Source organism: Herpailurus yagouaroundi, unplaced genomic scaffold (genome assembly GCF_014898765.1).
Source record: "Herpailurus yagouaroundi ecotype Mexico unplaced genomic scaffold, PumYag 139, whole genome shotgun sequence".
Classification (NCBI taxonomy): Eukaryota; Metazoa; Chordata; class Mammalia; order Carnivora; family Felidae; genus Herpailurus; species Herpailurus yagouaroundi.
This window is the reverse complement of record NW_024412394.1, coordinates 22,560,936-22,579,307: the sequence shown is the minus strand read 5'-3', so window position 1 is coordinate 22,579,307 and position 18,372 is coordinate 22,560,936. Positions and strand designations below refer to the sequence as shown.

At 41.7% G+C, this 18,372-nt stretch overlaps 1 protein-coding gene across 22 annotated transcripts in view; it reads left to right on the top strand.

The window, feature by feature from the left end:
• Positions 1-18,372, top strand: part of DST (dystonin) — a 510,899-nt gene that overhangs the window by 128,660 nt on the left and 363,867 nt on the right. For 15 of the 22 annotated variants that reach the window (XM_040473816.1, XM_040473833.1, XM_040473814.1 and 12 more), the window contains exon 4: positions 3,482-3,689. In XM_040473816.1, coding sequence (XP_040329750.1) covers positions 3,482-3,689 — 208 coding nt within the window. Of the gene's footprint in view, positions 1-3,100; positions 3,323-3,481; positions 3,690-10,106; positions 10,320-18,372 lie in introns of those variants that run through there. The other 7 variants (XM_040473830.1, XM_040473828.1, XM_040473827.1 and 4 more) reach the window with 3 other exon arrangements.

Here is an 18,372-nt window from a genome sequence, read left to right as displayed (position 1 = left end):
TAAGGAATAAAATTAAGTCCATTTATTTATAATATTGGTCAACATTCTGAGAAACCATTGTTTATACACTGGTAAATAGTTATCTATCTACCTATCTTCTGTTTACCAATTTATCAATCACCTATCTATTTATCCATCTACACACACACATGCACACACATACACACACACACACACACAGACACACACACTTTTTAAAAGGAATCCTAGGGGCACCTGGGTGGCTCAGTCGGTTGAGCGTCTGACTTCGGCTCAGGTCACGATCTCACGGTTCGTGAGTTCAAGCCCCGCGTCAGGCTCTGGGCTGATGGCTTAGAGCCTGGAGCCTGCTTCCAATTCTGTGTCCCCCTCTCTCTCTGCCCCTCCCCCGTTCATGCTCTTTCTCTCTCTGTCTCAAAAATAAACATAAAAAAAAAATTAAAAGGAATCTTAGTGTAGATGGGTAACATTTTTGTTTAATTGCTGCAGTGTAGTTCATTAGTTCATTGTATGGATATACTGTAATTATCAAATCTCTTATTCATGGACATAGATGTTTATATTTTAATAGCAATCAAACCTTAGGCAATAAGAGATAAGATCTTGGGGTTTTTGCTGGTCACAAGAGCCCTCTTCCTTTGTCTAATCCCTGCAAACTCCACATCAAATGTGAGGCTATGGATTCGGGGCCAGAAAACAGGTTAGCTTTTTCGAAAAGAAAACTGTATTCTTTTTTTTTTTTTTTTTTAGTTTAATCATTTTATTTTGAGAGAGACAGAGAGAGAGAGAGTGTGCGCATGAGTTGGGGAGGGGCAGAGGAAGAGGGAGAAAGAGAATCCCAAGCAGGCTCCATGCTATCAGTGCAGAGCCCAATGCAGGGCTCAATCTCAATGAACTGTGAGATCATGACCAGAGCCAAAATCAAGAGCTGAACGCTTAACTGACAGAGCCATCCAGGCACCCCAGGAACTGTATTCTTACACTCTTCCCTCCAGTCTCCAAGATACTGACATGAATCAAATCATTTCAAATCAATAAAGAATATAACAGTTTTATAGGATTGATTACCTTCAAAGCAGCTTCATTTAAATCCATTTTCAATTTTCAAGGTTCAAATGGGCCTAATTTTGTATAGTTTACTTACATTTTTAAAAGTGTTTATGGAAATTATTGTGTAAAAAACCCTAATATGTTCTTAAAATGTGCTTTTGTTATGTAGCTTGGGAGACTTTACCAAAGAGAAATATGCATGATTTCCCTTGGTCTGTGTATCTGTGTCTATATTTTCATATGATATATTGCTGAAAGAAGTGTTGCTGATGGTCTTTTCTTCCTTTTCTCTCTTATCTGTTTACCAGTGACACTACCAGATTAGAAGCTGCCCCAGTCAACACCCTTGGGTCCAGGGGTAGTAACTGTTCCCATCTGGCTACGTGTGATTAATGGTGTTTATGTCATGGCATAAATCACATTTTGCTGTTCAATCAGCTGAGACTCTGGCCATTAAAAAAAATTATCTACAAAAATCAATAACCAGTGGTTTTTGGAAAGGAGTTCTTTAACAGTTACTCCCTAAGTCTGTCTGTAAAGATAAACAATCAAATTACTATAGTCAGTGAAATTGTGTGGGCAACAGCAAGAAATATAATCTCGCAGATAAGGGATGACCTTAAGTAAGGACAGGTAGGAAGCCATTTTAAGGAAGACAAAGCAACCAAAGAAACCCAATACCCTTTTGAAAGTCTTTAAGAATGTCACCCTTTTCCACAGATGTAGCCAATAACACAACATCAGAGAGTGCAAGATGAATTTTCAGAAAAGCATGGAAAATAAATTAGGTTGATAATGGCATTCTGTGACTGACTTAATACCCACTCACAACTCTCTGTGGACTCTAGCAACAATTTAGAAAATCAATTTTATTTATTTATCTCATGTTTGCCTCATACATTATTGCCATGAGGAAAACACACAAAAATCTAAATAAATAAATTAGCCAAGGCGATGACATTTCAGGTAAAATAAAATGGAGACCACTTCTTTGGGAAAGAATAGGGCGCAAGATAAATCTTAGACACTTTACTTGCTGGGAAATATTATGTGTACTTTTAAAATGGTGGTGTTGACCATGTGTAGCAACATGCCTGAATAGACGGAGGCAAGATTAATAGTCCTGATTCACTTATAGTTTGCTTCACAGGCCGTGAGTGAGTGCTTTGGGATGTTGCTCACACAGCCTGTTTTGCTGCAGTCGCCACTGCTTTTGTGAGCAGCTCAGTGTTTTTGCTCAAATTGGAGTATGCCTCACTGATTCCGGTCTGCAACTTGCTTCTTAGGAGTCTGTGACTGCAAGATCCATTTCGGGAATTTGAGTTGCACCAGTTTGCCATCTTTACAACGAGCCTTACTTTTTTAGCAAGTGGAATTCTAAATGGGAAAGTACAGATTCCCCCTCGGTACTTTATTTATATCACTGTTCGCAGCACAGATAACATCCTTCTTTCCACAGCAAGCCAGCAGCTCTCTAAATAATCACAAACCTACCTCAGTAAAGAAGGCAGGAATAATATCTTGTGCCTTTTCCCTGTGTGGAAGATAGAACCTTTTGATGCAAGATATGATCCTGCAGATTTGTTCCTGCTGGACGAAGGGAGGACTAACCTTCAGGCAAAGTGCTTTGGTAGAAGCATCCTGTTTCTCATTTCACTGTGTAATGACCAGGAGCTGAGAAGAGCTGTTTCCTGTCACTGAGCTGCATCATCCTCATTTACATTATTGGCAGCTGTTACTTTGCTAGAAGTTTAAATTATCTGAAGAACTCTCAGCTGAGTTCAGATGTTTGTTTATTGGATCTGTCTTGGGCTTCTGAAAACAGTCTTTTGTGTTCTCCCCAGTCTTAAGAAAAGCTCTTCTCAGAATCTGTCCTTCCTCCCTCCTTGCTCCTTTCTGGGAACCTGCTTCAATCTCATGAAGAAAATTAAGTAAAGAGGACAAGGGGCTTACAACTCGTCAGAAAGGAGACTCCAGTTGTGAGGCGACTTGAAACGGAAAGGAATTGGGACTCAACATCCTGCATTTGTGCTTTGTTTTTGAAACTTCGTGTTAGTTGCATTAATGAATTCACCAGCAGTCTAGTAATGGAAAATGTTTCTCCTGTCCTGCTGGGGGAGCCAGATACTATAGATTTGTAACAGGAAGGCTGTTGATTCTGGCTTCATTGTTGGGCCAGTCATTTGTGAGCCGGTGGCCGGACCGCAGGCCACACACTTCTGTGCAAATCTCCTATGTATTGGGACCGCCTGGGTTTTGTTTCTGCCGTCCGAGACACGGCCAAGAAAAGATGGTGAGCCCTGGGTTTCATTTCTTGTTTGTGTTTCCCCTCAGCATTGAGGATGGTGCAGGATGCCAGACTCAGTTTGGGGGCAGGGAGGGGACTGTTGAAAGCGATGAGCATATGTGAGTGTTATGCTATTAATGCTTTTTTCTGTGTCATCCTCTGTAGAGTTCCGGGAACGCGTCCTATCGCTGCTCTATGTCTTCCTCTGCGGATTTTTCTGATGAAGATGATTTCAGCCAGAAATCTGGCTCGGCATCTCCAGCGCCGGGAGACACCTTACCCTGGAATTTGCCTAAACATGAGAGATCAAAAAGAAAGATTCATGGGGGCTCGGTGCTGGACCCCGCTGAGAGGGCAGTGCTTAGGATAGCAGGTAAGCGCATCCGGGGAGAGGATGGAGCCTAGAGAGAGTTGCGAAATTCACCCTCTACCCCCTGGGGCCGGGGCCGTAGCTGGGAGCTGCTGATGCACCGGGCGGGCGTAGATTGGTGCTCTAGGTGGGGGAGGAGGATGACCATGTTTACTTTATGCCCGATTTATATCGAGAAAGCAGTTTGCCCAGCCTGCTGGTGACTAAGCTGTTTGGCCTTGTCTTCGGGTTGGATGAATTGATACCTTTGAAATGCAAGGGGATATTTACAGACATTTGCATTAAACTTTCCTATTTACACGCTGTAGCTACTGTGACATTCTGAAAGTATTAACTTATGTGATTCCTAGTGCATTTGCTAGAAGCTGTGAGAAAGCTGCCGCCTTTTCCATTTTTGCCCAGGGACACTGAGCTACGCAGATTTAACTGGGGTAGATTCCTGGCTTTTGGTACCCAGGATTGTAGAGGGTACTTCAGCAACTTGGATGCCATTTTTTTTTTTTTTTTTTTTTTTTTTTAATGTAGCATCTCTGTCAGCATCATGTGTCCATAGCAGCTTTCTGTCCCTGGTGCTTTTCAGGGCTTAGCCATCATGCATTCCTGATTAATTAATTTATGGGAGGTGCCAACATTTCTGTTCTGTTACCGGTGTTCCCTTGCATTGGCTGTAAAAGTCGAACCAGAAGGGATGGCTTGTTTTACCCAGCTGAAAGCTGAGAACACTGAGGAAACCAGTCCTCCAACCTTGCAGTGCTAGTGTGGTTCTCTCTTCTGTGTTCTGTGCATGAGACTTGCTTCCTGGGGTGATTGTTCCTCAATTCCCTCAAAAATTCCCTCTCTCTCTCTCTCTCTCTCTCTCTCTCTCTCTCTCTCTCAGAAATGGTATAAGTTTTTTGGGGCTCTTGCAAAGGCCAAAGGTCAGGCTTTTTCCAGAGCTAGTTTCTGCAGTCAGTGGATCTGGCCTTCTTTCCACTCCTGGGGTGGGGGTGCCCACCCAGTTTCTTTTGCCTCCCACTATAATGCAAAGTTGGTACTCTATCTTCCTCTGAGGGGGCTGGTGGGGAATAGTTCAGATCCCAGCCACCACAGCAGCTGAGACTCCCCCCTATGGTCCCCCCAGTGGGATTTTCTGATTACGGGAAAAACAAACAGCGCCCAGCCAGCCATTCTGTAGTCTGGGTTTCTGGGGCAACAGCCTTGAGCTTCTTCTGTCTGTTGTGAGATGCTGGCTGGTCTCTTCCAGGCCTTTGAGAGGAGGGGTGGAGCCGGGAAAGGGTAGGAGGAGGGAGGATCTAGGAGGGAGACTGTTCTGGAGCCAAGTGAGAGTGAACAGGGGTGGCTTGGGGGAGCTGGGACAGACCTAGCTCTCACCGCCTTCCTCAAGTACTAAAAAATGTTTAGTCACTGAGGCCTGACTCCTTGTACCTCCCCTCTTTTCCCCCAACTACATGCAGGTCCGGGGCATGGAGAGGAGGAGACGGTGACTCCACCCTATCTTTGGCTGTGCAGAAAGGGAAGATAGGTGAAAAGAGGGTACTGAGAGAAGTTGTTGGGTCTTTGTGGAAAGCCTGGCTCATCAGAACAGGATACCTGTGTTCTGTGCATTTTTGTGGAAGGAAGAGGTGCTTTTGGCTCGAGGGTTTGGATAGTGGTGGCAGAAGTGGATATTTTGCTTTCATTAGTGCAGGAAGGGGTTATGGGAGCAGGACGGATCAGGTGTTTGTCAGGGGGAATGATATTATATAAGCTGAGGAAGACAACTAGGCAGGAAGTCAGGAGAAGTTGGGGAGACTGTCATTGTACCCTGCAGATGGGGAAGAAATGGAAGAATTGGCAGTTCTGGTGGGATGCAGTGGGCAAGTAGCTGCTGATGTTGGTAGACTGCAGACTCTTTGAGGGCAGGAGCCATGTCTTAGTCGTAAAATGTTTGTCAAGTTATTTGTGGGGATCGCTGTGAAGTTAGTGGTTATTAATGCACTTGAGACTTCCAAGTTACATACTTATAAAAATTTCTTTTAATGTTTATTTATTTTTGAGAGAGATACAGTGTGAGCAGGGGAGGGGCAGAGAGAGGAGACAGAATCCGAAGCAGGCTCCAGGCTCTGAGCTGTTAGCACAGAGCCTGATGCAGGGCTCGAACCCACAGACCATGAGATCATGACCTGAGCTGAAGTCAGACACTCAACAGACTGAGCTACCCCAGGTACCCCTCAAGTTACATACTTTTAAGATATTAATCAAAAAGAAAACAAAATTATGAATAGAATAAGCAGCCCTACTATGGAAATGTGCTGCTGTATTTAAAATAAATATTGGTAAGTTGCTGTTTTCTACACAAATCTCAATAATCATACCTTGGGAGCAGAGACTTGGATGCCGGTCTTCAAATATCTATTTAATAATAATGTGGCTAAAATATGAAATTCAGATATATTATGTGTTAAATACACTGCTGATCACCCCGTGTGAAGATAAGTGGAGGGAATTTGATGCCGTGGAGTTTGAAAACATACTATTAAAAGATTTTGACTCTTAACTTTATTAGACATTTTCAGTCTGCCCAAAACTCACCCCGTCTTTGAAATTCATCCCTAGTAAGACATGGGATGAGGTTCAGAAATGGTATGAGGCTGTCAATAGTGTTCATTACCTAGCAATAAAGGAGTTGAAAGTCAAATATTTTTATTTGTTTTTAAGGTCACAAAGATAGAATTGAACATGAAAATGCCTAGAGTCAAAAAGACCACATGGTCTGTGGGATACCTTAATTAATTCACATTTAATAAAAATTTATCGAGTCCTGGAATAAAATGAAGAAAAGCACATACTGTTGCCTTTAAGGAAGTTTTTGTTCAGTATGATAACTGGATGTGTTGTCAGATACTTACAACATGGTGTGAGAGATTAGCTGTAATGACTATAAGTACCTAATATGAAAAGAATCTAGAGGAGAGTCTAACTAGCTTGGACAGAGAGGGAAGGTTCCTGAGAGGCTTTTGGGGGGAAGTGCCACTTGAGGTGAGATTTGAAGAGCTTGATGGAAATAGAGGGAACGGGAACACCACTTCAGAGGGATGGTACCACAAGAACAAAGGTAGGGAGATGTGTTTAAATGGAAACTTTAAGGCAATCTAGAAATCAGAGTTAAGTGCTTAAAAAAAGTGGGAAAATATGATAAATGGAAACTTCAAGTAATATGTGTAGTAAAGCATGGAGTTTGGTAGGGAATAGCAGAAATTATAGAGGCGCTTGTGCGCAATGTTGAGGAGATTGGACTATTTGTGTTGTAAGGGGTGGGGGAATTCTTGGAAGATTTTTCAGCAGTGCAGTGACATAATCAGGTTCACATTTTGGAGAATCTTATTGGTGCTGGTGTCGCATGTCTGACACTTTATGATTTTAAAAGTGCTTTTGCACTTGTTGTAGTTCTCTCATTTTAAAATCTGAGACTGTATACCTTTCCTTTCTCTCACAGGGTCAGTGTGAGAATAAGATGACGAAGTGTGAGGAATGGGGCTTTGTAATATCCATTGTATAAATGGCTTTTACATAAGAACAATATAGATCTGCTGTTCTTAGTTACAGGGTTCCCTGTAAGTTGGGTGTTTTAGTATTGAAGTGCCCATAAAGGTACATGGTTTGTTGGTGACAGTGCTGTTTTAAAATAGGGATTTTTGTCCCATGTAAATTCTTTGAAGTGGGAATTGAAGGATCTAAGCAGAGTCAGACTTTGGACTCAGGTAAACTTGGATTTTAATTCTCCCTCTATCATTAGTCAGTTGTGTTTTCTTCAGCAATTTCCTGAATTTTTCTCAGCTCCATTTTCTTTATCAAAGGGTGTTATAGCTGTGGTGAGTAAATAAAGTAGTGAATGTAAAACCTTTTGTGAATTCCTTGGCACATGGCAAATGCTGTATAAATGAGTTTGTTGTTGGCCAGATGCTCTTAGAAGCAGTTACTACATTATCTCATTTAGTCTCCCAACAACCTTATGAAGTAGGTATAATTATTTTCTCCATTTTCCAGTGCATAAACCTGCTGAGACTTAGGAAGAGAGACTCTTCCTAAGATTATACAACTAGGAAGTGGTGGATCTATGATCTGAATTCAAACATTCTTGACTCCAGAGGCCAGCCTCTTAACTGCTGTGCTTAACTGCTGCTTCCATATGGAATAGACTATTATTATTAGCAGGTTGACCCAATATTACCATTCCAAGCATGCATGGGGCAAAGGCTGTTTTTACAGAAAAGCCCAAATGCTGCTGCTGTTCATTTTGACTGGTTCCTTAAACAGAGAGTTAAAATCAATTAAGAGAGCACTGATTTTATTCACAAAACGGAGTGCTACTGGGTTTCAGTCTTTGATGAAGACTCAGACTGTACCCTCAATGACCCCACTCATTGTGAAGGACACAAAACAGTTTTGAGAGATCTGTGTACCTGTATGGTCTATAAATGGAATGAGTCTCAGGGATCTAATTGCTAACTCTTTCATTTTAAGAAGGTGTCACAAATAACGCATGTGTATTACTTCATGCACTAATGTGTACATAAACACATACCAAGTTGCAAGAAAACTAGTGATCCTAAGTGCTTGCTGGGACATGGGCTCAAACTCAGATTATAAGCCAGTGGTCAGGGTAGAAAGGCGAGATACGGTTTTGCTTTGTTTGGAATAACAAAAGTAGGCCAGTTGCTCAGGAGAAGTAAAGATTTCCAGTTATAACTCAAATAAGTCTTTTTCGAGAGCATATAGTTTTTCAGTGAGTACTCATTCCCATCTAAGAGTTAATGGAAAATGTTCCAGATTCGCAACACTGAAAGGGAAAGGAAAAAAATATCATCAAGGACAAAAGGTCAGTACATATGAAGGGAAGAAATAGGGAAGGAAGATGTGGGCAAAAGGTGAAGCTGTCATAAGTCAGATGGTCAACAATGAGTTGATTTATCTATTAATAGTAGCTAACACGTATAAAGCCACAACTTTATAAGGTAGGCACTATTATCCCCCCATTTTACTGATGGAGAAGTTCTGAGAGGATAAGGAACTTGGCCTCGTCACACAGAAAGGAGGCAGGATGCCATCCAAGGCAGCCTGACTTCAATCAGTACTCTTAAACACATCCATTTACATGATCTGAGTACCCACTGGTTCCACCAAAGGACCCTTAAAACTCACCACTTTAGTATATGACATGCCAAAGTTAAGAGAATTGTATCCAGTTTACTCAAATTCAGTGGATACCAGTACTGTGTGGAATGAATAATGGGTAGAGAGAAGAAGGGAGGGGACACAGTAGCCTGGGGGCGTTGGAACTGACCTGGCTGTGGCCGCTTCCTAGGAGCCCAGCGGCAGATGCGCCGACAGGCTCTGGGGGGCGGAAGGGAGGGACCGAGGGCTGGTCCGCCGGCTGCGCAAGCGCAGTAGCTTCCAGGCTGTCAGGCCCTGACGCGCAGGGCCACCTGCAGAGGCCACGCCGCCCCGCCCCCGAGATGTGCCCAGAGCAGGGACCCCCCTCCCTCGCCCCCCCCCCACCCGGCCCCGTCCCGTGCTGCTACCACTGAGTGACCTGAGTCCCTCTATGCCATAAGCTGGGTTGAAGTGTATTTTCCACTCTCCGCCGCGTCACCCCTTCCCCGGGGAGAACCGCAGACTGCTCAGCGAGGGGCTGAGGGGGTGGGGGGGGGTATCCTGCGCTTGTCAGTGACCGCGATCTGCGGCTTTGTTTCCCAGGCACCTGTTGTGGGTCCCAAATAGAAACCTCACCCTTGGGGATCCGGGCTGGCCGGCCAGTGTCCGGGGGTGGGCGTGCTTGGCAGCAAGACCGACCTAGGTGGGCGGGCCGGGGAGGGGGCCACGGGGCGCCCGGCGCTGCCTGGGAGGGAGGGGCCGAGCCGCGCCGGGGTCGGAGCCTAGCCAGCCGGGGCGCTGACCGCCGCGCTTGCCCCCTCCCTTCCGCCCTCCGCCCTCCCCCCTCCGCCCTCCCTCCTCCCTTTCTCCGGGGGCGCGGGCGAGTGTCTGCGGCGCGGCGGCCAGGAAATGCCGCAGATGCGCCGCGCAGCATCCCGGGCGGAGGCAGCGCGCCAGTCCTCTCGCACCGCCGCCGCGGCCTCGGCCCGGCCCGGAGCAGGCACCCATCGCAGGGCCAGGGTGGCGACCGCGTTGGCCGAAGAGGGTCCCGGCGCCTGCCGCCCTTCGCCTGTCCCCACCGTGCTCCAGGCTCCTCCGCGTGGTGTGGCGCTGCTTGTCGCCGCCCCCGGGCTTGCCGAGATTTGCTGCTGCTGAAACCTGAGAGGGACTCTGGCTCCCCGGAGCGGCGGCTTGGCACCCGCAGCCCGCCAGGGGGCCTGGGCGTTTCCTCTGCCGGCTCCGGCGCCCACCACCCCCTCGCGCCCCGGGCTCTGCGCCCCAGCTTCAGTGCTCTCCACCAGCGTGCCGCTCCTTCCGCTTTTCCAGTTCCCTAGGCAGCGTCTTGCCGACTCCCGGGGTTAGGAGGGGGAAAGGGGAATTGGCCAGTCATCGCTTAGATAAACTTCGGCATGGCGGGGTACCTCTCGCCAGCTGCTTACCTGTACGTGGAGGAGCAGGAGTACCTCCAGGCCTATGAGGATGTCCTGGAGAGGTACAAAGGTATGTGGTACCCGGTGCTTGGGCTGCGGGGCTTGGCACGCACCAGCCGGGTAACCGTTATCTTTGCTTAACCAGAGCCACTACGGTTTGGGCATAGGTAAACAGGTGTCTGGACCAGTCTTGGGAATGGACCAGGTCTTTTTGGAAGGGATTCAGTAACCCTGACTCACAGAAGGGTGGTGGGGTGGGCGATGGTCTGGAGACGCCCTTTGATAGGCTGTGGCGTGGGGGGAAGGGGTTTGGGTTCTGAGCACATTGCATTTTTCTTTCCCTTGTAAAAGCTGTTAAGTACTATGCATAATCATAATTCTTCCTGGGAGGGTGGGTACCGAGTAATTCTCCATAGAATTACTAAGGCATTGCTGCTCTTGCTTTGCATGGGGTATTGGTTAACCCTATACAAAAGATTCTGGGGTTCTTAAATAGATGGGCTGTTTCACCACTGAGTGCATCACCATTTTTCTTAGAACGATTTTATTTGAAAAAAGTTTATGGTTTGTGACTATATACCTGTTCTTATGTGTCATAAAAATTATTTGATTGTGATGGGTGAAAGACTTAAGTCAGCGACTCTTGTAAATTTAAATATAAAGCAATATATTTTGAGATTTTTTTTTTTTTGCCTATACTTTATGTTGGGGAAATTCTGTGCCAACCTGATAAATTTTTCATATTTTAGTGTTGTTTACTTCGATCTTAAAGTGCACCATTTCCTCTTAAAGGGTCTTTTTGTCTCTGGAAATCATTTTTCAGTGCGTACAGAGACACAGTAAGGAGACCGAAACACTGCACACCCAAGGCTAGCTCACAGAGTCTTAATATATTAATAGTGAATAGTGGTCTGATTCATATCTTGGATTCAAATGGCTTTAGATCTTTCGAATATTGGCTTTGGGCTCAATTTCTGTAATTTGAATGGACATTATATGGTTAAAAATGGCCCGCATTAATAGTTTTCTATTAGTAGAAAGTAGAAATATAAAATACTGAATTGAATAATTAAATTCCAAATCTCCAAAAATCTCAAAACCCACCCAGTAATATGTTTTATCTCTTTCTAGAATGTGTTTTATTATTGACATTCTTTTAATCCACGTAGAATTTTGTAAACAGCACAATCAGAATTCCTTTGTGCCAAGACTCTATTGTGTATAATACTGCCACTGAGCAAATGCAGTGGTATTTTAGGCGAAAGCACATTGGTAGCATTTATGTCTGTGTACGTGTGTAATATTCTCATGTTTATGTCTTTCTTAATTAGTTGTCTCCAGAACGTTAAAAATGAGAAACATTGCAATACAGACTAGTAAACCTTATTGAAGACACACACCTGTGCTCTTTAAAATCCCAAAGAAAAAAGTTGAAAAGTTCTAAAGCATATACATTTTATACTTTCGAAAAAAATTATAGCCATATGAATTTTTGTCTCGAGTTTTGCCTCAGTGATACGTGGCTGTTTTCAGGTGACTTTGAAAACAGTAACTGAAGTGCTGATTAGACTTGTCTTGCAGAAGCAGACATTATTGAAAAGCTTGTTTCTATTTGCCTTTGGAAATAAAAGAAAATTAAAGATCTGAAGGCCATTGCAGTTTTCATGACACTTCATTTTAATTATGACCTAATGATCAGTATTGCACTTAGGCATACGCTTTTTCAAACACGTCCAAAATTTCACAGAAAAAAGTGAGGATTGTTTCCTTCATTTTCTTTGTGGTTTTAAAATGCTTAGGTCATCAATTTGTACTTGGCTTTATAGATGTTCTATGTTTCATTTAGTTTTGTAAAGGAAAGTAAGAGTATTGGTTAGTGTATCATATGAAAGACTGGAGACCTGGAAAACTCATTGTTTCCCAATGTGTTTTGAAGCCAGTTATGATTTCCCATCAGTATCCAATACGATGACTTCACTATAGTGCTTATGATCCCAATGACTTGCTGTGGGGGCTGATCTAATCAGGAAAGAATTGTAGGCTTTGAATAGGGAGTGTCAGTTCACTAAACTTTCAAAGTACAGTTGCTCATTTTCTGAAATCATGCATTGTTCAAACATCTCGCATTCCCATTTGAACTTAAGAGAGGTTATTTTGACTTTCATTTCTGACAAAGTTCCTTGGTTACAGAATGAGTTTGCATTCAGCTAGTGTATTATCAGGTTGCCAAGTTATCATATGCCCCAGCTGTTGAATAGTGTAAGTGGTGGAGTCAGCTGGAACAAATTCAAAATTTGTCTGTTGTCAGAAACGTAGAGTTGTAATAATCTATACTGTCAGCAATTATGAGTACTGGGTTTAGGAGCTGAGAGTTTTGTCAGGCTTAGTCCTCAGATGGCCTTGCAAGGACTTCCAACCTAGTCCTTTGTAGAAAACCCAGTAGTGGCAAGTGGGTGAGCCCTAATTACTTACGGTGTGGCCTATTCTCGTGTCTTGCTTTGGTCAGTTACTTCTGAGTAAAAATAGGCAACTGTTTGCTGAATTAGAATAACACAGAGCTATTTGCTGCAGAGAGGAGTGCAGTGCTCTGATTCATATTGTAGTCCTCTTATAAAACATACAGTCAGAATATTCAGGGTATCCAATTAAAAAAACATCACATTACTTCAGCTAACAGCACAGTCGGGGAGTAAAGGCATTTATTTACAAATAAAACATATTTACTTATTGTTTATGCTAGAAATTGCCCATGTCAGTGGCTTTCTTTAATATTTATTAGCTTATCTACTGTATTTACCATGTAATACAAAACATGTTTAGTAGCTTAGCATAAAAGGACAGAATAATCCCTCTTGGTTTTTTTTTTTTTTTTTGGTCAGTGTAAGGAAACTAACCTGTATACTATTATACTTAATTATATGTTTTTATGTTATTCATACTAATTAGCTGTCACTTTAATCCGTGAAATTCTGCTAGTTAGCTCTGTCATTGGAAGCTTTAATTTTCTCAGTGTTGTTACTTTTTGAAAAGGATGTTAAATGTGAAAAATGACATCATTAATATGAACCCAGCAAATCTTATTTTATACAGTTTAGACTTAAAAAGAAGGTAGTTTATTTTGGTGCAACCAAATGAATGTCTTCCCATTGATCTGGAAATTAATTATCCCTACACAACTGTAAAAAAAGGTTTCATTATCATTCTCTTTGAAAGCTGCATGCCAGATTTGTTACTTGTAAAAATCGTCTTTGATTACTTAGGAAAAAAAGGAAAACAATTTTGTTTTTCATGAAAACTTTGAGTAATTGCTTCAGTCCCTTCTCTCAGGGCTATGTAATTCTGCTTATGTGCTTGGTGACTGAGAATCACTGCACCTGTAGTTTTCATTTCAAGTTCAGTTTTATGGCCTGCATAGATGTGTGGTTGGCAAAAATCCTGTCCTTTCGCTGTGTAAACTACTCTGGTGCCATCTGATTTGAAAGTTGGAGTGTAAAGGTTTCCAGGAACTTTCCTTCCCTTCGTACTGTGTAGTCTTTGATGATCTTGCTCAGTGGTTTTCACTTGGATTCCAGGATGCTGCAAAAACTTGATTTCACATTTCACCTGCTCATGCTCTGCTCACAGGTTAATGTAATAGTTGTATAATAGTGAACTTCAACTGTGCTGCATCGTGATACTATTATATTGTAGCTAGTTATAACAGTATTAGTCTTGGTTTTTTTCTTTTCCTTTAATGAATGAAATAGGCTTAATCTGGTAGTAAGTGTTAGGATTGTATTTGTTTGTTTGTAACAGAAAACAGATGATAGTGTTTCTTTGTATCAGGTACTGAGAGGTCATGGTAGGCAGGTAGGCAGACCAGGGTTGAAGGATACCTCGATTTGCCAACAGGACCTGGACTTCTATATTGCTGCTTAGCCACTTGTGTATCATGTGGTCATTCTGTCATCACAAGATGGCTGCTCCTTTTCTATCCCTTGTGTCTTACTTCCACATGGAGGAAGAAGTGCAAGGACAAAGGACAAAAGGTGCAAACTAGTTGAGTTGGCCTCCTTTTAAAGAGTTTTTTTAGAAGCCCACTTAGCAACTTTCACTAGTATCTCCTTCACGGGAACTATTAAAATGGTCACCGCTATCTGCATAGGAGACTAGGAAAGTACCCGCTTGAACACAGTTGAACTTGTGTTGGTTTAAAGGATAAGAAAAAAATGGGTACAGAGTTTGCAACCAGCAGTGTCTGGCACACAGACGGAAAAGTATCTGCCCTGAAATTCAAAACTTAAAGTTTAGGCACATGTTAACGACCATAACACAATATATTTGACTTTGCTAAAATTTAAGAGAATATCTGAGAGCTCTGCTGAAATCTTTGAGGATTTTCAAAATGACACAGTTGAATGTTTTATAATGTTACAACATGGATTTGAAAGTAATTTCAAATTGGCCAAATAATTTATTCATTGCCTCCTACCATAAGGAACACTATCAGTCTAGGAATGTTTGCAGTTATTAGATATTGTTAGTGAATTTAACATTGAACCCAAAATATCAGACTGATGCTCCTTTGGTTTCTTTTGTTTTGACTTAGACTTTTGTAGATTTCTCAACATTTATTTACCCAGGGACTTTTAAAAAAGCTTTATGCTTTTGAAAGTTTTTTTATTTGAGCAATGTGGAGATGCTTATTATCTGGCTCAGTGGTGATGTTTTAGGTAATAAATGACATGTAAGGAGAGGCAGTGGGAACAATTTATTGTCTTACAGTTAATCTGTAGCCAGGCAAAGAAACTTCAGTGTTTCTGCGTTTGGGTCATGTGTGCCCAGGAGCCTGGCTCTGGAGAGCTGGACTGTTTGACCAAAGTGTCTTCATGAAATTGAAGATTGTGAAAACATCCGAAGCTATAGAGGTGACAGAAAGATGGAGAGTATCGAGGCTGTTGGGTGTTCCTTTCTGTTTTAGCTCTACAACTGAGTATAAAAATGTGTAAGATTATCTGACCATTTGTCTGATGAACGAATTGAGTGAGAGGATTTGTAGTTTAGAATATTTAGTATTTCTTATTAATTAAAAAGAAACTTGGGTACTTCTGTTATATGGGACTTTTCTTTTGAAAAGAAAGGCTTTTGTGTCCATTTCTCAGCTCTTAGTAAACTAGGAAATCACATGCTACTTACTTCCAGAAAGGAATTTCAGGCAGCTATCTGCTGAAATACATCATTATTTCTATAACAGATCGAATAAGGATTTATTTATTTTTTGGTTTATTTCTTTTTTTATTAAAAATTTTATTTTAAACGTTCACTTTTGAGAGACAGAGTGTGAGTGGGGGGAGGGGCAGAGATACAGAATCTGAAGCAGGCTCCAGGCTCTGCACTGTCAGCGCAGAGCCTGACATGGGGCTCGAACTCACGATCTGAACTGAAGTCGGATGCTTAACTGACTGAGCCATCCAGGTGCCCCATTTGTTAGTTTATTTCTTTAATGTAATTTTATTTGCTGTTATTTTTCAACCTACTATTATCTCTTTCAGAAGAGGAAGCAAATAATTCTGCTTGCGTTGGAAGCTGTACTTATGGTCGAAAGGGATTTTACTCTGTGAGGTGAAGGTACCAGGGAGGAAAGCTCCAAGAGGAAAGACTAGTGTGACCATTCCATTTCATTACTATAACCATAGAATCCATTTTGAGCATTTGGCTAAAGTGCACAATAAGTTTTTGAGATGCAAGTGTGTAGAGGTTGTAGGAAAATGGAAGTGGGTGAATGTGGAGGGTTACGTTGGGGCAGATGGAAAGGGTGTTGAATGCCTCACTGAGGATCAGGTTTGGGCTTTATTCTGTAGGTAGGGAAGGGAACCCTAATGATCTTCAGTAGAATGTTACCAGTGAGAATAGCTTTTAGAGAGATAACTTTGGTGACAGTAGGGTGACAGGCCGCTGTATAATTATGGTGGTTGGAATGGAAGACTGATTCAAGAGAAATTATAGAAGTTGACAGGATGGCTGACTGGTTGGTTCTGTGTATGGGACTGGGAAGGGGTGCAGCAACTTTCATTGTTGAAGTTACATTTGAAGAAGCCTGGAGCGTTTTCTTTTTAATTTGTGTAAAAAAAAATGTGTAGTGTGTTAATTAGAAAGTATCTTTTTGAAGCAATTTTTTTTTTAAAGTTTATTTATCTTGAGAGAGGAGAGAAGAGTGTGAGTGAGCAGCGGAGGGGCAGAGGGAGAAAGAGAGAGAGAGAGAGAGAGAGAGAGAGAGAGAGAGAGAGAGAGAGAATCCCAAGCAGGGTCCATGTGTGGACAGTATAAAGCACCATGCAGGGCTCGATCCCATGACCCTGGGATCATGACCTGAGCTGAAATCAAGAGTTGGTTGCTTAACCAACTGAGCCACCTGGGTGCCCCTGAAACAATTAAAAAAAAATGTTCGTTTGTTTTTGACAGAGAGTGAGACTGCAAGGGAGGGTCAGAGAGGGAGACAGAGGGTCTGAAAGCGAGTTCTGCACTGAGAGCAGAGAGCCCGATGCAGGGGCTCTAACTCATGAAACTGTGAGTCCTGACCTGAGCTGAAGTTGGATGCTTAATCGACTGAGTCACCCAGGTGACCCAAAACAAATTTTTAATATAAATGATTATTAGACCTTCTTTGGTAATGAAATGGTATGAATGCTGTTTTGCTTGACTTTGGAAATACAGCAAGTAGTATGACCTAGAAAACTGGAATGTTCCATTTAATGTAGGGCTCCTGAAGTAATGGCTTATCAATCTTGTTGGAATACTCTGAGCAGGATTTGTAGTATCTTAGAGCAGTGAATTTGTTTTCTTTAAGCAAATAAAATTGCTGGTTTAAGATCCTTTGTAGAAATAACTGTAAGTTATTAAAAACAAATCTTTCAATATATTTCACTAATTTGTAGTGTTTGGTTTTATTTCAAAAAGTCTTTTTTTTTCCCTCCCATGTAAACTTCAGATTTGTAGTCAGTTTTGTTTGGTATATAAGAAGTGCAGTAGTTACATGATCTTGTAAGTTCTAAGCCATCCTTTAATTTATGGGTGAAGCTTTTAATTTCTAACTGAAAATAGTAAAAATAATAGCTACCATTTATATGCTTACCTACTTATATGCCAGACAGTGCTGGGTATTGCGAATGAATTATATATGTATAATTTCTAATTCTCATGACTCTTTCATCTTCGCTACAACTACTGCCATTTTGCCCATATGGAAATTGAGGCTTAGAGAAGTTAATTTTCCTAAGATCATATTGCTGTAAATAGTGGCCATGGCATTTGAACATAAAGTGTATATTTGACATACTATATATTTTGAGTTTCATTCCATTGGTAAATGTTGCAGAAGTTGTTTTTATGAAAAAATTTTTATTAGGATTGTGATTTTGATTAACACTACAACTGCTTGGGATGTGTTAAATGGATGCATGACATTAAAATTAATAGCTTAAAAATTGATAGAGATTTATTTCAATTCAAGTGTTAAATAGACTTTGGAGATTGAACTGTTATATATCTTAGCTGGATTATAAATTCTAATTATTAGATATCCATGAAAGGAAAATAAAATTTTAAGATGAGCATTTTCAGTGTGTATTTAGGTTGAGATTTTGAAAAGAATTAAGTTTTGTAAATGTCACCAATGAATGTGGCCACTTTGATACATGCCTGAAATGTTTCCTGGAAAGAATCGTCAAAGCAAATTGACAAAGTCTTGATTTTTCTCTAGTGGGTGAAAATATTTCCCAGTGAATCCTGGTATTAAAGACATTTTACAAAGATACTATTGTCTCAGTGAATTAAAACATGCCCTTATTTGCAGTGTTACAGTTCTCCATGCTGGCCATGCCAGTGTGACTGTATGCATTCTTGATTCTTGGCATGGAATACTACTACTTGGTGGCTTATTTTGTCCTACCTTTATTAACCTGCTGAGGTCTGATGCATCAAGTCTACCTCACTGACTCAGTGAAGGTGGGATAAAGTAGTACATATGAAGTATTCTGAGCAGCAGAGATTACATAGATGACTCAAGTCCTCTGGCTCCTCCTAGGCCAGTAGCTTTTATTTTATTTTATTTTATTTTATTTTATTTTATTTTATTTTATTTTATT